The 25,000-nt window shown below is 42.9% G+C and overlaps 1 protein-coding gene across 1 annotated transcript in view; it reads left to right on the top strand.

The window, feature by feature from the left end:
* PI4KA (phosphatidylinositol 4-kinase alpha) overlaps window positions 1-25,000 on the top strand; it is a 189,916-nt gene that overhangs the window by 164,158 nt on the left and 758 nt on the right. The window contains exons 45-53 of the mRNA XM_085859029.1: window positions 1-50; window positions 434-504; window positions 6,122-6,194; window positions 6,474-6,544; window positions 6,772-6,881; window positions 7,492-7,596; window positions 17,024-17,149; window positions 20,198-20,318; window positions 20,459-20,618. The exon at window positions 1-50 is cut by the window's left edge and continues 80 nt beyond it. Of these exons, the coding sequence (XP_085715155.1) occupies window positions 1-50; window positions 434-504; window positions 6,122-6,194; window positions 6,474-6,544; window positions 6,772-6,881; window positions 7,492-7,596; window positions 17,024-17,149; window positions 20,198-20,318; window positions 20,459-20,618 (887 nt within the window). The remainder of the gene's footprint in view (window positions 51-433; window positions 505-6,121; window positions 6,195-6,473; window positions 6,545-6,771; window positions 6,882-7,491; window positions 7,597-17,023; window positions 17,150-20,197; window positions 20,319-20,458; window positions 20,619-25,000) is intronic.

Genomic DNA, 25,000 nt, shown 5'->3' with positions numbered 1-25,000 from the left:
CGGGAATTCAACTTCTTCTCCAAAATCACCAACGTTTCTGCTCTCATCAGGTATAGTGTTGCATAGTTTCCAATATTCAAACCGTTTTGGTTATTTATCACATGGTGTAACGTGTTTGTGCACAGCCGTTGCCATAAATTTCACTTTGTCACAATAATGCATTGCATAAGAGATGTGAACATCACATGGTGTCTTCAAGTTTCTCACTTTGATCAGTGAAGATAAATTTATTTTATTTATCATCACCTCAAATACACAAACTTTTAAAAGTTTCTTTCATTACCTGTTTAATGTGCTTTGTGAACTGGTTAATTGGTATCGAGTTGGCTTCAAAAGGACAAATAAAATTATTTATTATCTTTTGACATAGACACCTCGTTCATTGTAATTTTATTCTTTTATTTGTTTTTTGAACATACGGCTCTTCCTCCAGGCCTTTACCTAAAGGTCAAGAAAGGAAGGATGCCTGTCTGAAAGGTCTTCAAGAAATAAACGTCGAGCCAGGTAGGTTCATTGTGTAAACTTTTCTTAAACATGAGTTTCATACTTGTTTACATGTTAGATGATCCAATAGCATTGTGCAAGTATAAGTACACAATGCACATCTATATAAAAACATAAGGAAACAAGAAAAACAGCAATCAGAGATTGCAGACCCTTGCCAGGACTTATTTTGTGTGGTGTATTTTGTGTAGTGTTTGTAAAGTGTAGTCTGCCACTTTGTAACTGCTGGCAGTGATGACCGGGTACCAAGACGTCCCGCTTTGATGCAACCCCGCTTTGATTGGACACCTGACCCTGACCCATGACGTTTTTTAAATTACTATTCAATTGCATTTCGAATGCGATTAAAATAAATTCAATTAAAATCAAAAGGAAGAAAAAATAGGTAGTTCTGCATTGGAGTAATTAGAAGGAACCCAAACAAGGAAAAAGAAAAGATTGTCATCAGGTGCAACCTGGATAGGATTCACATTTCAGCTGCTACTCCTCGACCCTCAAACCCATCCAAGCACAGCCAAGTGAGCCTTATTCAATATATATATATATACATATATATATATATATATATATATATATATATAAATAGATATATATATATATATGTATATATATATATATATATATATAAATATATATATATATGTATATATATATATATATATATATATATATATATATATATATATATATATATATATATATATATTAGCGATACCCGTGCACATGCACGGGATAGCAGTACAACATAGCTGGTAGCAGACGACAGACCGTACACGGGGAATGACAAAAATACGCATTGTGCAAAATGCAAGTGGTACTATGGAACGCCAAGACTTCCCAAACATTGTTGGCATGTCCGCTAAGTGCCACAGCAATTTCATAGGGATCGTGTGACGGCGAGCCGAGTTTTTAGTGTGCAAGCTTGGCATTATAAGAGATTAAAAAAAAAAGAACCCACATCAAAAAATTAAATTATTCTGGCTGCCAGACCATGCGTCCGATCAAGTTGAAATTTAAAACATGTATTCCCCATCACTACTACATCATAAATGTGAAGCTTCATGTCGATTGATTCAGTGGTTCCAAAGAAAACATTATTTCATATTTTTCCTCAATGCAATATGGCTGTCAAATCATGTGACCTATTATTCCTGAACAAAGTTGTATAGCCATGGCTTGGGAACATTTGTGTGAACTTCCCCTCGATCTGTTCAGCCGGTCTGGAGAAGATTTTTTTTATCGCTTTTAGGGTAAATCTAATATGGCTGCCAAACCATGTGACCAATGACATCAGATGTGCGAACCTTTTGATCCTCATGGATAGATGGTCACGCTTGTCAAGTTTCATCTTGATCTGGTCAGCCACTTTAGCGAAGAAGATTTTTGAAGGTTTAAAAAATATATATTAAAATATGACTGCCAAATCACGTGACCGATGCTGTCATCAATTTTTATTTCTGTGGACTATTTTATGCCAAGATGACCCTCAAAAATTTTCATACTGATCAGATGTAGCATTCTCCATATGCAATTATGACGTCATAAAAAATCATCCTTATTCACTATGAGGAGTACTTACGATGCGCTGTTTCAATTTTTTCCGTGGTAAAGTTTCAGAGATACAGAGGTCCAAAGTTTTTCCGTTTTCCAGCATGGCTGCCACACCATGTGACCTATGACATCATAATTATGATTAAAACATTCTACATGAGTAGTCACACCTATGGTGAAAATTTCTTCTCAATCCGACAAGCGGTTGCAAAGAAAAACATGAACGTTCTATCTGGACAAACAAACAAACAAACGGACCCAGACACAATATCCTCTCCTTCGGCGAGGGTAATTAGATGCAGGTGGAGGCCATTCAGCCCATCATGCCTGCGCCACATCAACACCACACCAATTTATCAACACAAGATCAAAATATGAAAATGCAAAATGTGTTTCAAAAAAATTCAGTGTTTGTTGTTTTTTTTGTAGTTTTTATATTTTTTATTTTTAATGTTATTGTGAATTTTTTTTTTTGTTTTGTGTTTTTCCAGTGGTGGGTGCATGGGCTTGGGTAAAAACACACATCAACCACACAACACCACTCGACGAGACCCCCACCAGCAGCACTCCGTACACATGCACACAATCACCCATCAATGCTCAAGCTACCTGAAAGTCCTGTCAACATCCCCATACCCCTCGATCTCCAAAACTTCCAGACACCTGTCTAATTCCAGTTTAACCTTATCTCCTGTTTCTGCTGCCACTTCCTTTTCAGGGAGACCATTCCATGCATTAACTACTCTCTGAGTAAAAGTCCCCTGCCTGACTCCTGTCTTAACTCTCCTCTTCTTTACTCTCAAGCTATAGACCCTGGTCCTATCACTGTCTACTCTGCTGAATAATTAATCTGCACTTATTTTATCTACACCTTTCATTACCTTAAACATCTCCATCATATCTCCTCATAACCACCTCCTTTCTGGTGTATATAGCCCTGTCTCCTTCATAGCTGAGTCTAGCTAGGCCCAGAATCAATCTAGTAGCCCTGCGCTGAACCCTCTCCATGGCATCTATGTCCTTCTGATGTTGTGTTGACCAAAACTGCACACAATATTCTAGATGTGGCCCTCACTAAATTCCTGTACAATATTAACACCACCTCTTTTGATTTATAAATGATCCCCCTCCGAATACAACCTAAAACCCGATTTGCTTTACCTATGGCTGCCTGACACTGTGCTGCCTGTTTACCTCCCAGATCCATTACCACCCCCAGATCCTTCTCCTGTGTGACACGCTCCAAAATTACCCCTTGCATCCTGTAATCTCTATTTTCATTGTTCTTTCCCATCCCCAACACCTTACACTTGCTCAGGTTAAATTACATCTGCCAATCTTGTGCCCAATCTATGCAAATATCAATACTTTCCTGAATCTGATCACCACCCCCTCTGCTATCAACCTCACCTCCAAGCTTTGTATCATCTGCAAATTTGGAAAACTTACTCTTTACCCCATTCTCCAAATTGTTGATGTAAATTATGAATAGTAATGGTCTGAGTACTGATCCCTAAAGTACCGCACGACTTGCATCCTTCCAGCAAGACATCCTCCCACTCACAGCCACTCCTTGCTTCCTATCACTAAGCCAGTTTAAAATCCAATTAGCTACCTGACCAGCCACTCCACAAGCCCTCACTTTGGTGAACAACCTACGATGTGGAACCTTATCAAATGCCATCTTAAAGTCGAGATATGCTATGTCCATTGCCTTTCCATCATCCACCCAATCAGACACTGCTTCAAAGAACTCTAAAAGATTTGATAAACAGGAGCTACCTTTGGTAAACCCATGCTGACTACCTTTAATTAGCTTGTATTTGTTTAAATGGTTCCTCATCCGGTCCTTAATTAATGTCTCCAACACCTTCCCCACAACTGAAGTCAAACTAACAGGTCTGTAGTTTCCCAATTCTTCTCTGGAGCCTTTATTAAATAATGGTGTTACATTTGCTACTCTCCAGTCCTCCGGTACCTGTCCTGACTCCAGGGAACTTGTTGATGTAAATATCGTTGTTGATGTAAGCTGTTCCTTTACTTCCTCCACTCTAACCAGGATCTTCTGTAAAAGCCCTTCCTCACCTCCTTGATAAATACTCTCAGGTATTGGCAATTCTCCTGACTGTTCTTGTGTACGAGTTGAAGAAAAATACCTGTTTAATAAGCCTGCCATCTCACTTTCATCACTAACCACTCTCCTGGTGCTATTGCTCAATGGGCCCACACTGGTCCTAACCTGTTCTTTTCCCCTGATATACTTAAAGAAAGCCTTGTTATTATGTTTAATATTCTTAGCCATGTCCTTCTCGTACTCTCTTTTGGCTTGCCGAGTTATTTTCTTCACTTGTCTCTGTTTACTTCAATAGTGATATCAATCTAACTCCAGTCCTGTTATTTTAAACCTCATAAATGCCTTTTGCTTCTCCTTAATAATGTTCCTTATCTCACTGCTCAACCACCCTGGTCTCTTTTGACTGCTAGTTTTCCACCTCATTGGAATGTACTTACTCTGCACTCTACACATTTGCTTCTTGAATGTTTCCCATTTCTCTGATGATGATTGGCCTATTGTTAGAGTCTCCCAATCTGCATCACCCAATTCCCTCCTCATACCCACAAAGTTTTCCTTCCTGAAATCTAATAACCTTACTCTACTATCCTGAACTCTAACCCTTAACAGAATCTTTGCACACACAATGTTATGGTCACTTGCTCCTAAATGCTCCCCTACCTCCACCTCCTCCACCATATTGGGATCGTTACTTTAAAAGGAGGTCTAACACTGCACTCGCCCTCGTGTGATTATCTACAAACTGGGTTAAAAAGCAATCCTGGACTAAAACTAATAAATCCTCATCTACTCTGCCCTTTCCCTGTTCCTGGACCCAATCTATCCCTGGCAAGTTAAAATCCCCCATAATCAATACTCTTCCCTTACCACATGGTTGCTTTATGCAGCTTCTTCAGCGACAGGAGTGTGGAACGTGTCAATTATTTATATAATCTTAGCCACCTGGATTTAGTTGATTAGGTGAGAGCTGATTGGCTATTCCCTCCATTCACAGGTGAGATATGTGGGTGGATCTTTATATTTATATATATACATTTTTTTTCTCCCGATAATATTAATTAAAGAATTTACCTCACTAAAATAATTAATTCATTATTATTATATCAACTGCAATGCAACAGGAACTTGTTTACATGAAAACAAACCAAACTTTAATAAAAGGTGACGATGGAGTCGGAAGACATTCTCACAAGACTTGATCAAACAATCAGCCAAATATCCTTTGTTTAACATGATGGAAAAAACCTTCTCAGCACGTTCCACAAACTCATCCTTTACTGAACGAATTCTTACAAATCTACGTAGAGACGAAAAGACATTGTAACCCATTTTAATTGGTACATTGCTACCTGGAAAGGTGTACAAGATTACCTGGACACTGAAATCATCAACTTTATGATATACCCTTGTACTTAAACCATTCGGTCCAACTCTCATCAACACATCCAGATGTGCAGTAACTGTGCAATCATTACCACTCCTGTTGGCAATCAGGCTATCTGTATAAATCTTGTGAAGCTGCCTATCAAAAAAATTATTGTTATAAAGAACTTGAAAGTATCCAACTCTACTTTCAGGAAGCACCAAAATATCCTGGTACAAGAAACACGACCATTTTAAACATTCCTCAATGTTTAAAACATTCCTCAATGTTTAAAACATTCCTCAAGAGTGAACATTCCTCAAGAAGAAACGCCGAGAGTCCACTCTGTAGTTGGCGAGATTATTTATTAGATCGGGTTTGAAAGGGCATTTGCTACAAGCCTCGAATGGGTTGAAGCCTTAATGGTCACGAGGTTCTTGTTGTCAATGAGCCATACTCAAAATGAAGATTTTTTTCCCCCCTTTAGCCTAAAGCGGGATGCTTTCAACCCTGTGAGAATTGCTGTAATGCTCATGGAAGTGGTAAATATGTCTTCCTTCTCGATTAATTCGTACGGCCATTATCAACAGTGAGTCGTGTGTGCTGATTGTGGTTTTGTCTTCCCATAGGTTGCTACCTACCCAGCAATCCAGAAGCCATTGTTTTGGACATTGATTATCAGTCTGGGACACCAATGCAGAGGTCGCTTTCACTCGCACATGACACAAAAACCTTATCATCAGCGAGAATTCGGTTCCTGTGCATTTGTATTGCAATGTTGTTTTTTTTAACATACTACATGACTTGTTGTTTCAATTAGATGATGCGATAGGAATAGAGATTTATCGACATCTTCAACATTTATGATTTGCTTCTTCTGTTTTAATGCTCATCCTGAAAATGAGAGAAAAATAAGAAGACGGCGAGATATGTGTAATCGCCATTCTGTTTGTAATGTATTGTTTGTGTCCGCCATTGCAGTGCAGCAAAAGCGCCGTACCTTGCGAAGTTCAAGGTGAAGCTCTGTGGGGTGTCGGAGCTCGAAAGAGAAGGTGCGAGTTTTGCTTGTTTTGAATGGTGTTATCAAAATGCCAAGCATGACTGCTGCAAAATTAGATTTGGCGATATTGAATATTAATGTGTCTCTAACCAATGTTACACAAAGACCAAATGCAGTAAAATTTTGTCCAGAGTGGTTAAAGTAAGTGAGCATGTCGTTCAGATTCAGAACCGTCTCTTTTATAGCATCAGTCATGACATATCAATGTATGCTTTGCAGGCTTGAGCAGTGACAAGGGTGGAACTTCACCTGAAGACAATGGGAAGGAGCACAAGGAAGAGGTGTACTGGCAGGCAGCCATCTTTAAAGTTGGCGATGACTGCAGGCAGGTGAGGCCTGTTTGGCTTATGCCAATCTTTGAGGAAGAGCAGCATATTTTGCCCCGAGCCTTTTTGAAGCACAATATATGTGGAATAAATGAGTATATTTGGTTAAGGCTGGATTCAAATGTACTTTTAATGGGGAAGATTTTGTGGAACCAACCGTTGTGTGTTTGACTTGTGTGCTTGAACGAAGCGGTTCACAAATTAACATTTCCTGTTTTTCCTCATTCTATGACTTTAAATTTTTGATGCATAATTTCATAAAGCTGCTCTATACGTATTCACTGTAATACAAAAATAAATAATCTGGAGTGTATATCTGCACTTTCATTCAGCAAGGTTGGTTTTTTTTGGGGGGGGAGGTGGGGGGAGGTTCTGCTCAAGCTACTGATGTCCGCACTAAATGTTTATCAATTGTTAACTGTGTTTATATTCATCGATATGATTCTTCACGTTTAACGTGCACGTACTTTTACTTGATTAAAAATGGGGACATGGTGCACAAAATATGCATCATCAGCACCGGGTTAGTGAACATTCGGAAGGCTGTTGTATGTTGATGAAAATTAAATGTTCTGCCTTTGTACAGTAATCTGTGTACTGTATTTCATCGCAGGACATGCTGGCCTTGCAGATAATCGGGCTCTTTAAGAACATTTTCCAACTCGTTGGCCTTGACCTGTTCGTCTTTCCCTACAGAGTTGTGGCTACTGCACCTGGGGTAATGCCAAGAGCCTGGACACTTTTTCATGGAAGTGATCATGCTGTGGATGTGTTTGATCATTTGAGTGTACTGAATTTAAAAAAATGGTTCTTACCAGGCTGAATTTTTAGTTATTTGGCCATGAAAATGTAAAAAACAAAATGGCCACCAAAATACATAATTTTAGTTATAAATGTGCATGTTATCTTCTTTTTTCCACATACTTGCGATTTTATACAACGTTTCAGATCAAACAAAGACCTGAACACACTTGTAATTGAATAATGAATAAAATTTGCATTAGTTGCCAAGGTCATGGGGTCATCAAGGTAAAGGACACAGGTCACTTTGTACAAACTTGTGCTATTAATAGAGCTTGTCATATCATGGCCTCCATAGGCTACCGTAGTTTTCTGGATATTTCCTGTAAAGAAGCATGATGCTGCTGCTTGGATGTAACTGAATCCATGAAACAGCTTTGCCCTGTTGATGTAAGGATGGACAAGATTAACCCAGTCTTCTCCAAGCAAGTGGAGATAGAATGGTTTGAGACATCTGAGAAAGCAAAGGAGTCCGCTCAGAATGCACGACTCATTGATCTGGCTTTCATAATGCAATGTCAGAAGTTCACAATGAAGACTGGAGAACAGCATTCAATCAGAAACGAACCAGTAATGATGCAGAAATAACAAGTAGATATATGCCAATTCTTCAAGCACCGGCCCATAAACTTTTGATACCTAAAGTACAGTAGTAAAGAGGTTTATGGAAGTATCATTTGTCAGCAGTATATAGTCATCACAGTGGACCACGTTCTGTTCTGTAAGCTAGGAGAGCTCAAATGGGCCATCTCAGAATGCCAGCAGAAGGTCATTCCCCATCATTTTTTTCTTTTTTTGTATACAAAGTCAAGGCTCGTGGAAGAGCTAGAACACCGAAATGATCAGGACGCAACAGAACAAAAGGAACAGCAGTTAAATAGAGTGGGGGTATGGGGGTTTGGGAAACACCAACAGCAGAGTTGAAGGACAAAATAGAGGAAGACTTGGACAAATAATGTGTGGAGGAAGGAATGGGAGTCATGAAAAGGACACGTGGGGTGGATGGGATGGATACAGATGGAAACTCTCAGGAAGGAAAAACTGGAAATTTGGGAAAAGGTGGGCTTGGGGGGGGTGGGGTGGTGGTTTATCGAAGGGAGAAAAGTTCATGATTTTGGAATGGGGCCGATCTGAGATTGTGGTGAACAGCTGTCTTCAGGGCTGGAGGGAATATTGTGATTGAATAGAATGTGGAAGTTTGTTCTACAGATTGGATAAAAGAGGAATGGATGACTGGAGGTGAAGTGATCCTTGATTTTGGGAGTTTCACCAGAAGGGAGTTTTTGCCTGCAAAAACCTGGAGTGGGGGAGAGGGGTGTGGGCACAAAACAAAGCATGGAAAGAGCAAAAGGTATAAGACCAGAAAGGAGGTGGTAGAAGACAAAGAGACCACCGACCTGTCGGCGACGGCAAAGTGATCGGCCCATTCACTCGGCTTCAGCGTGGGAGATTCCAATGACCTTGAAGGCCTTGGTTTCCATGACATCAAGCTGAACAAGGTGTGAGGCAAGAGAGCCAACCCATAGGGGAGAGCAGTAGGTAACATGGTAACGGCTTTTTAGGTGGATAACAGTTCAGGTGTGCCAAGGAAGGATGTTGTACGATGGAGGATATCCAGTCGGCGACTGGCTTTGGAGGCCAACTTTGAAATGTGTTTTGCCAAAGACAGAAGGGTTTGTCTTGGGGGGTCTCCACACATCAATGTGCTTCCTGTGTTGATAAATGAGTGTGGTGTTGATATGGCGCAGGCATAATGGGCTGAATGGCCTCCATCTTTGTCTAATTTCCTTGTGTTTCCTGAAGGAAAGCACATGATTGGGTCAGGACATGGCAGAAGCATTTGTAGAAAGTGGCATCCTTTGTCCCAATACAACTGAGCAGGACCTGAATGGGAAGGCTTACAAAAAAAGCCGTGTGGAACCACAAAATCACTCTGCAAGCACTGTGAAAACGACTGATGCCAAGTCTTCTGACATTCTGCCAACAACCTGATGCATGACTGCATGATGAGATACCAAATGCCTCAAACAACCCTGATGACATTGAGATTCTCACAACGTTTCTGAAGAGCCCAAGGTTTCAAGAGTTGCTCCTTGCATTCATAAAACTACATGGAGATGGTCTCAATCCTTCTCATGTCCATGCAGGCTCAGCGTGATGGATTTCAGGACCTTCACCGATGCAGTTTCAGTTGCATGCTGCCATATTTCCATAGGTACAATTCCTACAACAATTGCAGATGGGGGCCTATCTGGCAGAGATGCACCAACTCCCAGAAGAAGTGTTACATGAGTTCCAGCAGGGGAACTTTGTTGTCAAATGATCATCCCAGGAGTTCAACCCGGGAGACCCTGACCATGACCAGAGTTGCTGAATGGTATAGGTAAAGGGGGAGGAGGTTTAGTGGGGATCACTAAGACAACCTCGGCACTTAGCAGGTGGGATCTTTCCTACAATTTCCGGTCAAACATTTCTGCAGACAACCATGCAATTTCTGCAATGTTTCAGGTGTGCCCTGAAGACAGCCATACACACAATCAAGCTAAGCTTGTGAGACAAAAACATGCTCAAGAAGATGAGGATTCATTGTTCCCGACCTTGCAGCAGTTCAATGTCTTCACACCTAAGTTTCGCCCCACTTGTCTGTACAACATCGCAACCAAGGATCAGCCACTGATGCAATTCAGGACTCCCTTCTCAATGCCAAAGAACTTGGAAAGCAGAGTCTTGAAGCATTCGTTGAAGAAAGACTGTTTGGTGACTTTACAGATATCTTCATGACATCAGTGTTAAATGTTGTTCCATCAAAATGGAAAATATATGTTGTTTTTGAAAGATATTGGGAAGGATCAATTTCATTCATTCATTAATTCATTCATTTTGGTTTATTGGGTCACAGGTTGTGACCACAGTGTGGTCATTCTTGTGAGATAAATGAGGTCATTCTTGTGAGCATTCTTAATGTCAGTATGTCATAATCCATGCACTTTCTGTATCAGTGATTAACATAATATTGACTTTTGAGTTGTGATCATAAATTATTAGTTTTTAAAATTATAATTGTTGTATATATTTATTGATTATTGTGGGAAATCTGTGTTAAGAAAATTCATATGATACAAATTGAACTCGTCAGCTCACGTACGGCAACCAATTTGCATAGCGGTGGCAGAAGATATTCAGTGTCTGAGTTCTGTTTTTCTTTGGGTTTAATTTGAGAATATTTCTGCAATTAAACTTTACTAAAATCATGATTTTCATTCTTTTTAAGGGATCTGAAAGGGAAAGGTCAAAGGGCGGAGGAGCTCCTTGTGAGCAAACAGCCATCCATGTATAGTGCCCAACTGTGTCTGCGGACGTCCCCCTGCTGTTGGTTTCCTTTGGTGGGGGAGGTTGGTGACAGGATTTGCATTCCGGCCACCGTAAAAGCCTTCACTCCACAAAACATAAAAACACAAAGAAATTTGAAAACTCACTCTGTGGGAGTACCTCCTGTGCTGCTGCCCTTCGGAGGGCAGCTCACTGGATGATGGAATTGAGGCAAAGCCTTCGGAACCCCCACTCTTTGGCAGGAGGAAAACCACGGGGTAACATTCCTGGGTCAGAGTGCAGTCGTGTGTGTTGGGGTGTTGCTGAGGTGTTGTCCAACAGATGGCGGTCTCCATGGTTTAGCCTGAGTCCCTTCCCTACCAGTCCCTACCAGTCTGAGTCCCTACCAGTCCCTTCGGGTGGGTGCCTGGGATGTCCTAACACTTAGAGAGGATGATCACCTGTCTCTTTTATCATCTGAGCTCAAGTGTCTGAAGATTGTTATTGCAGCACTCTCTGAGGTTCGGACACCGGATAGTGATGATATCATGGCGGGTGGTTACACCTATTATTGGTCTGGTCGCTCTGATGGTTACCATGCCCAAGGAGTTGCTGTAGCTGTGTCCATTAAGCTGACTCCAATGATAATTGAGGTAATGTCGGTCAGCAAGCGTATTATGAGACTAAGAATGTGTAACTCCTTAGGTGTCATTTCCCTGGTCTCTCTATATGCTCCGACTGAGGCGAGTGATCTCACCGTGAAGGACGCATTCGATGCCATGCTCGAGTCTGTGGTTGATCAGGGCCCCAGGCGAGATACTCTTCTCGTGTTGGTGGATTTCAATGCATTGACTGGAACTGATAGGGATGGTTATGAGACATGTGTTGGTCCCCATGGATCTGGAACTGTGAACCAGAATAGCATTAAGTTCCTTGACTTTGCAAGAAGTCGTGGACTTAGTGTGGCTCGTTCATGGTTTCAGCACACACAGGCTCATTGCTGGACTTGGTATTCCAACGCTGGCGGTGTGGCAAAGGAGATTGACCATATCCTCGTTGATGGTCGATGGAGGAAGACCCAGAACTGCAGGGTCTACCGGAGTGCTCAGTTCCTCAATACTGACCCCCGGCTTGTGGTAGTAACTCTGAAGTTGCACCTTAAATCCAGGAGAATGGTACGATCCCAGCCGCAGCTGGATATTGACAAGCTCAAGGATGAGAGGGTAGCTGAGGAGTTTGCGAACAGGCTGAGTGGAGATTTGGGGTGTCTTGGTGCTTTGGGGAATCCTGAAGAGTTGTGGAGTGCCTTCAAGACCACCGTCCTTGATGTTGCCGGTGGATGTGTTCGAACTCATAGAAGGGCAAAGAATAATTTTGTCTCTCAAGGGACACTGGATACCATTGACCAGAGTTGCAGAGCCAGGCTTACTGGCAGAGCTGAGCTGTTCAGAAAGCTGAGGCGTAAAACTGTACGTGCACTGAGGGTGGACAAGGAGGACTATGTGTGAGGAATCTGTGAGGGGGTAGAGCATCACCTGTGGTCAAGTGATTCTCATCCTTCTTACAATGGAATTCGTGCATTGCGTTCGTCCAAGCCCATCCCTCGGTGTACTGCAGTTAGAGCAGAGAGTGGTAGGCTCTTGACAGAGGAGTCTGAAGTGAAGGCCCGCTGGGCCAGTTACTTTGAGCGGTTGTACCAGGCTGATCCACCAGCTGTCGAGATGGATATCAGGGGTGTTACTATCCCTGTTGCTGACACGCCAATCAACTGTGGTCCACCTTTCTTTTGTGGAAACACAGGCTTCGGTGAACCAGTTGAAATGGGTAAAGCTCCAGGGATCTGTGGCATCCATGCTGAACTTCTCAAGGCTGGTGGAAATGCTGTACTTGTCTTGTTGCATCCAGTTCTGTGCTCTGCCTGGAACACAGGCATTCTCCCAATTGAGTGGAAGAGGGGCCTTGTTGTCCCTCTCTGGAAAGGGAAGGGTGATTGCCAGGACCGCAGCAACTATCGAGGGGTGACGCTGCTCTCAGTGCCGGGCAAGATCTTTGCTGGGATAATTCTTGATAGGGTTCACCACCATCTGGTTGATCACCAGTGCTAAGAGCAGTCAGGCTTTACACCAAAGAGGTCAATGATTGACCGTATCCTTGCCCTCCGGGTCCTCACCGAACGTAGACCTGAGTTTCGTCATGGACTGCTTGCAGCCGATGTTGATTTCTGTAAAGCGCTCAGTTCAGTGAATCGGGATGCCCTCTGGAGGATTCTTGGCCTTCATGGGGTGCCACTAAAACTGATCAATTTGATGTCTGAACTATAATCTGGTACTGAGAGTGCTGTGAGATGTGGTGGTACCATCTCCAACTTATTTCCAGTTGTTCTTGGAGTTTGTCAGGCGTGTGTACTGGCCCCCACACTTTTCAGCACTTGTATGGATTGGATGCTGGGGAGGTTGTCGGAGAGATCAAGCTGTGGTGCATCATTTGGGAATGTCAGGATAGCTGACCTTGATTTCACAGATGATGCAGTCATCTTTGCGGAAACTCTGGGTATCGTTTTTGGGGCCCTCGAGGTGCTGATTGAGGAGTCGGAGCTGCTGAGATTACGGGTTTCCTTGGTCAAAACTAAGATCCAGGCTTTCAATGACACGTTGGATGCTGCTATCTTGTCTACCTGTTTGTGGTGAGAATGTTGAGGCCACAGAGAGATTCACAAACCTTGGCAGTGATATTCATATTTCTGCTGCCTGTGAGCCAGAGTTCAGCAGACATCTGGGTCAGTCCTGGGGAGTCATGTCACTGGATTCACTGGATCATGGGGTGTGGCGCTGTCGGTACCTGTGCAGGAGGACGAAAGTCCGAGTCTTCAGGTCCTTCGTGCTTCCAATCTTTCTCTACGGATGTGAGACTTGGACTGAGACAGATGTCTTCACCAGGGATCTAAGACAGAGACTTAATTCCTTTGTTCCTCAGTCTCTTCAGAGAATCCTTGGCTGTCGCTGATTGGACTTTGTGTCCAACAAGCGGTTGCAGTGAGAGACTCAAATGACATTTGTTATCCGCATAGTCTCTGAGCATCAGCTGCAGCTGTATGGACACTTAGCTCGTTTTCCTAACATTGATCTTACTCACCAGAGTCTCTCTGTGAGGGAGCCTCGTGAGTGGAGGAGGCTAATGAGCTGGTCACATGCCTCGTGGTTGCAGCAGGTTGATCGGCATCTCAAGGAGATGGGGATGGGCCAGGCATCTGCCTGGGGGATGGCCAGATGGAAGCCCCTGGTGTACCAGTGGAACGTGGACACAGCGACGTGCTGCTCTCGCACATGCTCCCATACCTGACCTGACCTGAGAGGGACTAGTATGTTTACTTATACAACTTTTGAATCACGTTTTGGGACAAGAGATTGACACGTAAAAATGTTACCTTCCATTCAGTTATCTTGTTTTTCTTCCTCTGTTTTTTCAAATACAATGCATCCCTTCTTACCCCTTTCCCTCCCTCCTTTCTTCTTCAAACTCGGATAAGAAATACAATGCATTCCTTCTCCCCTTTCGCTCCCTCCTTTCTTCTTCAAACCTCTAAAAGAGCCCTGCTTTGAGGACAAACAAACCAGAAGGGTTGTGCAACTGTTCATGAGCACCTTCTTTTTCCATGGACATATTTTAAAGATTTGAGCTCTGGTGCATCAATCCTGAGTTGGTGATTGGTTTCTTCGACATCGGAGACTGAGGTTTCTTTGACACCACACAAGTCTCACCTGCTTTGTGCCAAGTTTATTGACTGTGGTGGAGAAGCCACTTGTGGATGAGTTATCATCATGCCAATAAAAGGTTGTCATCAAGACAATGCTCCATCCCTTCAACTGGGACTAGAAATGGCATTTGCAGTTTCAAATCCAAGGCCTCCAATGCCATTGCTCACTGCTTGAAATTGTTGCTTGGTGGTCATTGGCATGGAGCATCTTTCAAACATTTCTACACACCTGTGGTCTTGCTCGAGATCAAAGTCAAACTTTTATTCTTCTGTGGTGAAGAAATTTTGTTGTTTCCTTTGGATACAAAGAGAACTGCCAAGAAAGCCCTTTTGTCCATCATTCATTTATCTTTAATGGAGTTTGACTTTAAATTAATGTATTGATTTACAAGCCCTCATGTGGATTCCTTTTTTATTTTTTTTGAAAGTACAGGTGTGAAAACCTAATCTGAAGCAGGTTTGTGTGTTTGATAAAATACGAGTTCATTTAGTGTTAGTGATGGTATAATATTGGTGCGACATGCATACAACAGATAGGTGTCCCGAGACAGTTATGCCATTAATATACATGCAGATGGACCCCTTCCTTTTGTTTCGTGGGAAAACAAGGGAGTGCGTTGCGATGGTCTAATAGTTAGGATTATTAAATCATTTTCCCCTTTTATTTTATCCCCACTCTTTTTCTTTTCTTTTCTGAGGTAAATCTGCCTGCTTGCCCCCTCGTCTCATCTCGTCTACCATAACCATGCATCAACGTCTACCGAAAAACAGACATGTGCGGCGACTCACCTACGCTTTGGGCGGGGTGCACCAGTGTCTGCCCGAAAACAGACATGTGCGGCGAGTCACGTACGCTTTGGGCGGGGTGCACCAACGTCTGCCCATAAACAGACATGTGCGGCGAGTCACGTACGCTTTGGGCGGGGTGCACCAGTGTCTGCCTGAAACCAGACATGTGCGGCGAGTCACATACACTTTGGGCAGGGTGCACCAAGGTCTGCCCATAAACAGACATGTGCGGCGAGTCACGTATGCTTTGGGCGGGGTGCACCAACATCTGCCCGAAAACGGACTTGTGCGACGAGTCACGTACGCTTCGGGCGGGGTGCACCAACGTCTGCCCGAAAACAGACATGTGCGACGAGTCACGTACGCTTTGGGCAGGGTGCACCAACGTCTACCCGAAAACGGACATGTGCGACGAGTCACGTACGCTTCGGGCGGGGTGCACCAACGTCTGCCCGAAAACAGACATGTGCGACGAGTCACGTACGCTTCGGGCAGGGTGCACCAACGTCTACCCGAAAACGGACATGTGCGACGAGTCACGTACGCTTCGGGCGGGGTGCACCAACGTCTGCCCGAAAACAGACATGTGCGACGAGTCACGTACGCTTTGGGCGGGGTGCACCAACGTCTGCCCGAAAACAGACATGTGCAGCGTGTCACGTACGCTTTGGCAGCAAGATGGGCAGGGTGCACCGACGTCTACCCGAAACCCGGCCCAGGCTGGCGGACCACGTGAGGGGTCGGGGCCAGTCAGAATGCCCGACTTGGGCGATGACGTCGGATTTGGCATGGCCCCTCCCCCGAGCCTCGGGCTCTATAAAAGACGAAGAAGTCCTCAGTGTGTGTCGATGTTGAGTGGTGTTTCCACGCAGTGTGTTCCTGCTTCTCCACTCCGCCCACGTCTCGCCTCGACGGCCCGCCTCCTGTTCCTCATCTCCGCCCACACGACGTTGACCTCGTCTCCTGCTCCAAGCCTCCTGCTCCTTGTCTAAGTTCGAATCTAAGTTTAGCCGGGTCTTTATTCCCAACGATCCATTCCTACTTTAGCCGGTACGTCCTTGGCAGTGTCGCTCGGCTGCATCCGATCCAGAAAGGTGATCCGGTTCGGACAAGGCCTACCGAGGGCGTGGTTCCCTGGTAGTTAAACCACATGATTAATTAGGTAAGCTGATTAGAGACGGGAGGACCCTAGGTCACGTGGTTGAGTTATTGGAGTCCACGGTCGGTTAAGCGACCCGCCACGTCCTGGAATTATCCGTAAGCGATGGCCTACCGGGGAGTCTGGTGGGAATCGACGTAGCTTCCCCCACCTAGTGGTCCTCTCACCTGACCCCGCCGGCCAGCAACAATATGATATAGTTGAGGTTGTCCTTGTGGTGGGTTCTTTGATGTCATCTTCTGCGATCCTTCACGACAGCACTTTTTTAGCATTGATCTCAGGCTCACACTCGATCTTGTACATAAATCTCATGCAACTTCTTTAACTTTGCAGTGTGGTGTCATAGAATGCATTCCGGATTGCAAGTCACGTGACCAGCTGGGCAGGCAGACCGACATAGGAATGTATGAGTACTTTCGAAACCAATACGGTGACGAGTCCTCGCAAGCCTTCCAGAATGTAAGTAAACTCGTGTGTGTGTGTGTGTGTGTGTGTGTGTGTGTGTGTGTGTGTGTGTGTGTGTGTGTGTGTGTGTGTGTGTGTGTGTGTGTGTGTGTGTGTGTTGTTTTCTTTCATGCACCAAGGGTAGTGGATAATATATTTAAAGTCTTGCATTGATAGGTTGAGCTGTTTCAGAGAAATTTTTTTTAATACTTTCCTTGAAACCAATGTGGCTGCCATACCACGTGACTGATGACAACATCATCATCAAAATATATGTATCTTGGGTAGTGGATCATAATTGTAAAGTATTGCACAGATATGTTACATGGTTTCATAGAAATAATGTTTTTTTTAATATGATCAACTCAGCATGGGGGAATATTGATTGAAAATTTCAACATCATCGGTCAAATGGTCTCGCAGCCACGTTGGATTAATAAAAAAAAACCTTATCAATCAATGCAAAACTTAAAATATGTGATTGACTACCCATTCTGAATTCATTTTAATATAGATGATGTCATAGATCAGGTATCCGATCAAGTCAGGGTTGTATCAAAGCAGCGCGGTTTGGTACCCGGCCAGAACTGCTCGTAGTTACAAAGCACGCTTCCAGTTGTTTATATTATTATTTTGTTATAATGTTATTATATAATTATGCTATTATCATCAAAATCGTTGTTATTATCCTTGCCACAGGAGAGGGTATCGCATTTGAGTCGATTTGTTTGTTTTTGGCATTAAAAAATTTGGGTCAAGTATGTTGGTCTGTTGCGTTTGTCTGTTTGTCGTATGATTTTTGGCCACAGTTTTCAAGCAATCATTCTGAAATGTTTTGTGTTTGTAGGTGGCCGGCCAAGGACAGCCAATTGCATAATTTTGGTGAAGATCCGAATGCGGATCCGGATACTCGAATTTTGAAAGTGATTCTTCAATATTGAGAGATGGGGCTAAAAACGATATTGCATGATGTCTCAAAAAGTTGTGGACGAGTTATGACAAAATTAGGTGGATAAGTTGGTTAGGTGACGAGAACAAGCTGATTCCATTTTGGTTAAGGTCCAGATTCAGATCCGACCTATCAGTGAGATCGAAAATGTAAACTACCGGTATTCAGCCTGGCAGAGGTATGCACTCTACCGAGTGCCATTCCGTTTCGCCAAGTGTCACTCTTTGAGTGATTTTGAATTTGTTTGTTTGTTTGTTTGTCCACAAAGGACATGAGAATGTGTATTAATTACTTTAGACCCTTTACAACCCTCAGACCCTTTCACCCCTTTACAACCCTGAGACCCATGAAGACCCAAAAAACGACAAAGACCATAAGATCCCTAAAACTCTTAAGACCCCTGTAACCCTCTATCGTCTTTACAAGCTGAAGAGCCTCTGGAACCCTGAAACCCTTGAAGACCCCAAAGACTGTTTGGACTCCTAAGACCATTTGGACCCTTTAAGACTCTTTAGACCCTTAACACCCTGAAGATCCTTTACGACCCTATAGACCCCGATACACACTTTAGGACCCTTCGACCTCTAAGTCCCTTTAGATCCCCGAAGACCCTTAGACTCCTTTCTACCCTTTACACCTTCACACTTTTCAGACCTATTAATACCCTGTGTACCCCTTTGACCTTTCGATCCTTTTTAGACGTTTTAAGACCCTTTAGTTCCCTTCAGACAATTCCGATCCTTTAGACCTTAAATTACATGCTTTCGACCCCATTTGACCTTTTAAGACCCTTTAAGATGCTTTTAGACCATTTAGACATTTCAAACTTTCACACCTTTGACCTTTACACATTTACAACTCAACCTTTCATTTGCAATCAATGACCCTTTATTTCGGACATCCTTCCATTTATTTACCACACAAAACAAGTCTTGGTGAGGGTCTGCAATATCTGATCTTTCTTGTTACTTTCGTTGTTGAAAGCATCCTTGGAAAAACGCCACGATATTGTGGAATGACGCCCAAGCTGCTATCCCTACACCATAACATGGTGTTTTCCCAAGGCAGAAAAAGGCAAGAAACCACTTCCTTTTGTTTGTTGCGTCCTGATCTGTTCAGTGCACTAACTCTTCCATGAGCCTTCACTCTGAGTACAAAAAGTAAATAAAATCAAACTCCCTTGAGCTTTTTCATTTTCCTTCACAGAAAGTCCACGTTAACCTTGAACCCCCCTTGTACTTTTTACAAACTTTCTTTCCACTTCAGAAGTTTTCACAAATAACCCAAGGTGTTGAGTATTCGTTCATGGGTTCTTTGTCATCTAAACTGTCTTTATTTAAATAAGGTGGCAAAGATTCAGTAACCTCCTTTCTTCTACTTTACTTCTTCCTTAGTCTGTGCTGTCCTCTTTTTATTTTATTTTATTATGAATGTTAACCCCTTCAAACGTCCAGTTTCATCCTACTTTCCTCCTTGTGCACCCCGGCCCCCCCCCTTCACCTCACCCCCACCTTTTCCAAGCCCTCCGGTAGTTTGTAAAACTTCTGCCCTTTGTTGTTCAGCTCCTCCTTGACCCTCAACCTTCATTTTAAACATAAAAATAAAAAACCCAGGGAGACAGCTCAGAGGTAAATGTGTACACACCTCGAGGCTATCCCACCAGCCCTACAACAACCAATAAACTGTAGTTGGTAAAAGTGACACATGTGCACATTTCACTTCCTAATTGAAAGCCTTTTCCAACAATAATAATAATGTTCTTGAGACATCTTGTTTTCCCAATAATTATACCAAAATTATATCCACGTCGTTGGCTGATCAGTGTAGAAGACAAAACGACTTGGTGTATTTCGTATTATGACCTCATCTTTATGAAGTGCTTTCTTTTGTAAATCTATGAAATCATGATCACACATTTAAACCGTCACAAACTGCTGAGAGTGCTGAAAACAAACTTTCACTGACGAAGTCTGACATAGTTGAGAGTGCGTTTCACTGAAATACAAATGTATGTGGATTTAAATTAGCTAAAGTACTGAAACAACTAAAATCGTTTGTATTTTTATTAACTCTGTTGTTCCTCCTGTTGTTGCTTGTTTTCCGCACATTTTCAGGCCCGTTACAATTTCATTCGGAGCATGGCTGCCTACAGCCTCCTGCTCTTCCTATTGCAAATCAAGGATCGGCATAACGGCAACATAATGCTGGACAAACATGGACATCTGATTCATATTGGCGAGTTGTCAAACCGAGTTCGCAATCACGTGCCAGTATTGGTTTGTTCTGCTGAGGATATCATTGCATTTGTAACAAGGAGATGTTTTTAGCCTTTCCACCACCATTTTCTCTTCCCCCTTTCTTCTTGCCCACCCCAGACTTTGGTTTCATGTTTGAGAGTTCCCCGGGTGGAAACCTCGGATGGGAGCCTGACATCAAGCTTACGGATGAGATGGTTATGATAATGGGAGGCAAGATGGAGGCGACGCCGTTTAAGTGGTTCATGGAGATGTGTGTACGCGGTTATTTGGCAGTGAGGTGTGTACATGCGTACCAGTCTTACCACACACACGTGTTTGGTGTCTTCAAGTTTTCCCGATACCAATCCAAGTTACCGCCAGGGAATTTGGCAACAGGGATTCCTATCGCCAGAGAAGCTTAGCAAGACTTGCTTTGAGGGAGAAAACGGATGTTGGTGTTTTTGTGTTTTTTAACTCTAACCAAAGGTGGATGGATGTTATGTTTTCCCCCTGTTTGTCTGTCTGTGAGCTGGATATCTCAAAGAGTTATTGACAGATTTGGGAAAAACTTGGTGTGCAGGGTGTGTGTGTGTGTGTGTGTGTGTGTGTGTGTGTGTGTGTGTGTGTGTGTGTGTGTGTGTGTGTGTGTGTGTGTGTGTGTGTGTGCGTGTGCGTGTGCGTGTGCGTGTGTGCGTGTGTGAGAGACAAGGACGAATTGGTTCGATTTGGTGAAGATCCGGTTGTGGATCCACAAACCATAATTTTTTTCATGATTCTTCACCATTGAGAGACGGTGCTAAAAATGATATATAGCACGATATCTCAAAAAGTTGTGGACGGATTCGGATGAAACTTGGTGGATGAGTTGGGTCGGTGACAACAAGCTGATTAAATTTTAGTTGAGGTTGGGATGCAGTTCCGGCCTATCAGTGGGATAGAAAACGTGAACTGTTCAGCCTGGTGGAGTTATGTGTTCAACCGAGTGCCATTCTAGTTACCCTTACCGGAGGAGAGGGCATTACATTTTGGTCCATTTGGTTGTCTAACTGTCTGTCTGTTAGAAAGTTAGAAATGTTTGTTACTTACGAAATCTAAAGATTTCGTAAGTATATTGATGACTTCCGTCATCTGTTTGTGTGTTTGTTTGTTTGTTTGTGTGTGTGTTTGTGTGTGTGTTTGTTTTTTGTACACACGATAACTCGAGAACGGAAGAAGCCACCAATGTCAAATTACACCACGTGATTCAGGAGGGTGATGTCTAGTGCTGATGACATTTTGGTCAAAATCGGTCAAAGGTCAAGGTCACAGTGAGGTCAAACATCCAAAACATTCGATTTTTGATGGTTTGGTACAGAATCATCGTATAAACTTCTGGTTTGCGTCGCTACCTTCTCCAGAGACAGCTTTTATTAGACAAGGTCAGAGGTCAAGTTGACGATTTTATAAGTACCAGTCTATGACTGTTTTTAGGTTTCGTAAGTATATTGATGACTTCCGTCCTCTGTTTGTGTGTTTGTGTGTTTGTTTGTAGGCATGATAACTCAAGAACAGAAGAAGCTTCCAATGTCAAATTACACCACGTGATTCAGGAGGATGATGGCTAGAGCTGGTTAGATTTTGGTCAAAATCGGTCAAAGGTCAAGGTCACAGTGAGGTCAAACATCCAAAACATAACTCGAGAACGGAAGAAGCTACCAATGTTAAATTACACCACGTGATTCAGGAGGGTGATGGCTCGTGCTGATTAGATTTTGGTCAAAATTGGTCAAAGGTCAAGGTCACTGTGAGGTCAAACATCCAAAACATGATAACTCAAGAAAAGTTACCACAGGTATTGTTGACGGAGCGTGAGTTTGGAAGATCAAGGTAAGTTCGGCGGAATTTGTGTGTCAATTCATCGAGTTACGGCTGTTTTAAAAATTTCAGTGTTAGTGCCCATGGTGCAGAACGCCTTGCCTCGTTGTAGGCCATGTTGTGTTTTTGATAAAGATGGTGTTTAAAAGTCATTTTTCATCCCAATAAAGCTTATTGTCGCATGCCTGACTCACTAAGGGCGAAGTCACATTTGCTCTACGGCGAGGATACGGCGGCCGTACGCCCTCTGAATTGACAGAAACTTGCGGCGGCCGCAGAGTTTCTGAGGTGGCCTCAGGGTGGCCCTACGCCGTATGGCTATATTTTACAGGTCGTAAGGTCGCCGTGGAATTATAACGCGGAGTTATAACTTTTTTCATTTCTACATTCGCCGTAGAAATTCGACAAGCCGAAAAAAAAAAAACTGGTTAAAAAAAAAAATAACCCATTCGTTACCGTCAGTCTGGCCGCACGTTTGCCTTAGGGCCCCCCTGCGGTCGCCTTGCAAATTCTATGGCCGCCGCAGGAACGCCCTAAGGTCACCGTGCGACATCAAATCAAAGATGGTACGACAACCCCACGTTTTCAGTCTCCACAATTTATAAATAGCCGTGTAGTTCCCCGAAAAATAAAAACATATGTGACTGCGACATTGTGTGACCGTGGAAATACTGCGGCTGCCGTATAATTGCTAGTGGCCATAGATTTTGGAGACCCCACGGCCGCCGTGGCAAATGTGACCTAGGCCTTAGCCGTAGGTTGGTGTAAAGATTGTTTGTGGATGGCCGAATATAACGGTTTTATGACTTTGATAAAATAATATTAAATAATTCTGTAAATTCCTGTGGAGAAATGGAGTATTTTTGCTTCGGTCGACATTACCAGTTCGTTTTAACTTCGATTTTAATTTTGTCTTCAGTTTTGCGATCGCTTAGGATGCTTAACACTCGGTTGTCGAAATTCTGGTAAAAAATCGGATGTTTTGGAGACGTTTTAAGATTGTATAAAAATATTTCACCCGCCGCGTCACGGCTCGTCACATGGCATAGCGCACTCGAGCAGACGCGTCGTTGAGTCACGTAAAGGTTTTGCGTGTGCGCGCTGACGTCATCGCACTTGCCCCGGCGTCCTTTCGAGTTGGGGGGGGGCCGTCGAGTGTGACCTTTACGTTACGTTAATCCACTGTAACTCGAGAACGAAATAAGCTACCAATGTCAAATTACACCACATGATTCAGGAGGGTGATGGCTAGCGCTGATTAGATTTTGGTCAAAATCGGTCAAAGGTCAAGGTCACAGTGAGGTCAAACATCCAAAACATAACTCGAGAAAGAAAGAAGCTACCAATGTCAAATTACACCACGTGATTCAGGAGGGTGATGGCTAGTGCTGATTAGATTTTGGTCAAAATCGGTCGAAGGTCAAGGTCACAGTGAGGTCAAACATTCGATTTTTGATGGTTTGGTACAGAATCATTGTAGAAACTTCTGTTTTGCGTCGCTACCTTCTCTAGAGACAGCTTTTATTTATAGAGACAGCTATTTCAAACAAGGTCAGAGGTCAAGTTGACGATTTCGTAAGTACCAGTCTATGACTGCTTGTTTGTTTGTTTGTTTGTCCGCACAGAACTTTCATGTTTCTCTCCGCAACCACTTGACAGATTGAGACGACATTTCCACCAAAGGAGCGACTACTCATGTAGAATGTTTTATTGATAATTATGACGATATTGGGTCACATGGTGTGCCAGCCATGTTGGAAAAATGGAAAAACTTTGGACCTCTGTATCTCTGAAACCGCACCAATGAAAAAATTGAAACTTGGCACATGGCAATGACTCCTCATGAGGAATAAGTGTGATTGTGATGATGTAATCAGTGCTTTTGTTATGACGTCATTATTGCAAATGTAGAACGTGACATCTGATCATTATGAAAAATTTTTGAGGGTTATCGAGGGATAAAATGCTCCACAGAAAAAAGATTTGAGGACATCATCGACCACGTGATTCGGGAGCCATATTGTTTTAAAAAATTTTTTTGAAAACTTTCAAAAATCATCATTGCTGAAGTGGCTGAACAGATTGAGGCGAAACACGTATTACTGACATCCATGAAGAACGAAAGGATCACACATATGATGTCATAGGTAACATGGTTTGGCAGCCATATTGGATTTACCCTTAAACCCAGAAAAAAAAATCTTCTCCAGAATGGCTGCGAAGATTGAGGGGAAACTTCACACAAATGTTCCCCAAGCCTTGGGGATAGCAGGGTATTCACGAATAATTGACAAGTCACATGGTCTGGTAGCCATATTGGATTGATCAAAAATCTTCTTTTTTAAAATCCTTATCTTGAACCGCTTTATCAATCAACGTGAAACTTCATAACTATGATCTAGTGGTGACGGGGAATCCATGTTTTAAATTTCAATCTGATCGGACACATGGTCTGGCAGCCAGAATTATTTAATTTTTTGATCTGGGTTCTTTTTTATTTTATTTTATTTGTTTATTCATTTATTTTTGAGTAAGACTCACTTGGCTGTGCCTGGATGAGTTTGAGGGTAGAGGAGAAGCAGCTGAAATGTGATTCCTATCCATGTTCCTCCTGATGACAATCTTCTTTTTGCTTGTTCTGGTTCCTTCCAATTACTCCAATGCAGGATTGTACCTGTTTGGTCTTACATTTAATTTGAATTGAATTTATTTTCATCCTATTCTAAATTAAATTGATTAATAATAAACGTCATGGATCAGGGTCAAGTGTCCAATCAAAGCGTGACGTCTTGGTACCCTGTCAAAGTGGCAGTTCTAGTTATGTCT

This window comes from Eptatretus burgeri, chromosome 16, assembly GCF_056783735.1.
Source record: "Eptatretus burgeri isolate ZD-2024b chromosome 16, Ebu_testis_v1, whole genome shotgun sequence".
Classification (NCBI taxonomy): Eukaryota; Metazoa; Chordata; class Myxini; order Myxiniformes; family Myxinidae; genus Eptatretus; species Eptatretus burgeri.
The sequence above is the reverse complement of the archived record's forward strand: the minus strand, read 5'-3'. Positions and strand labels throughout refer to the sequence as shown.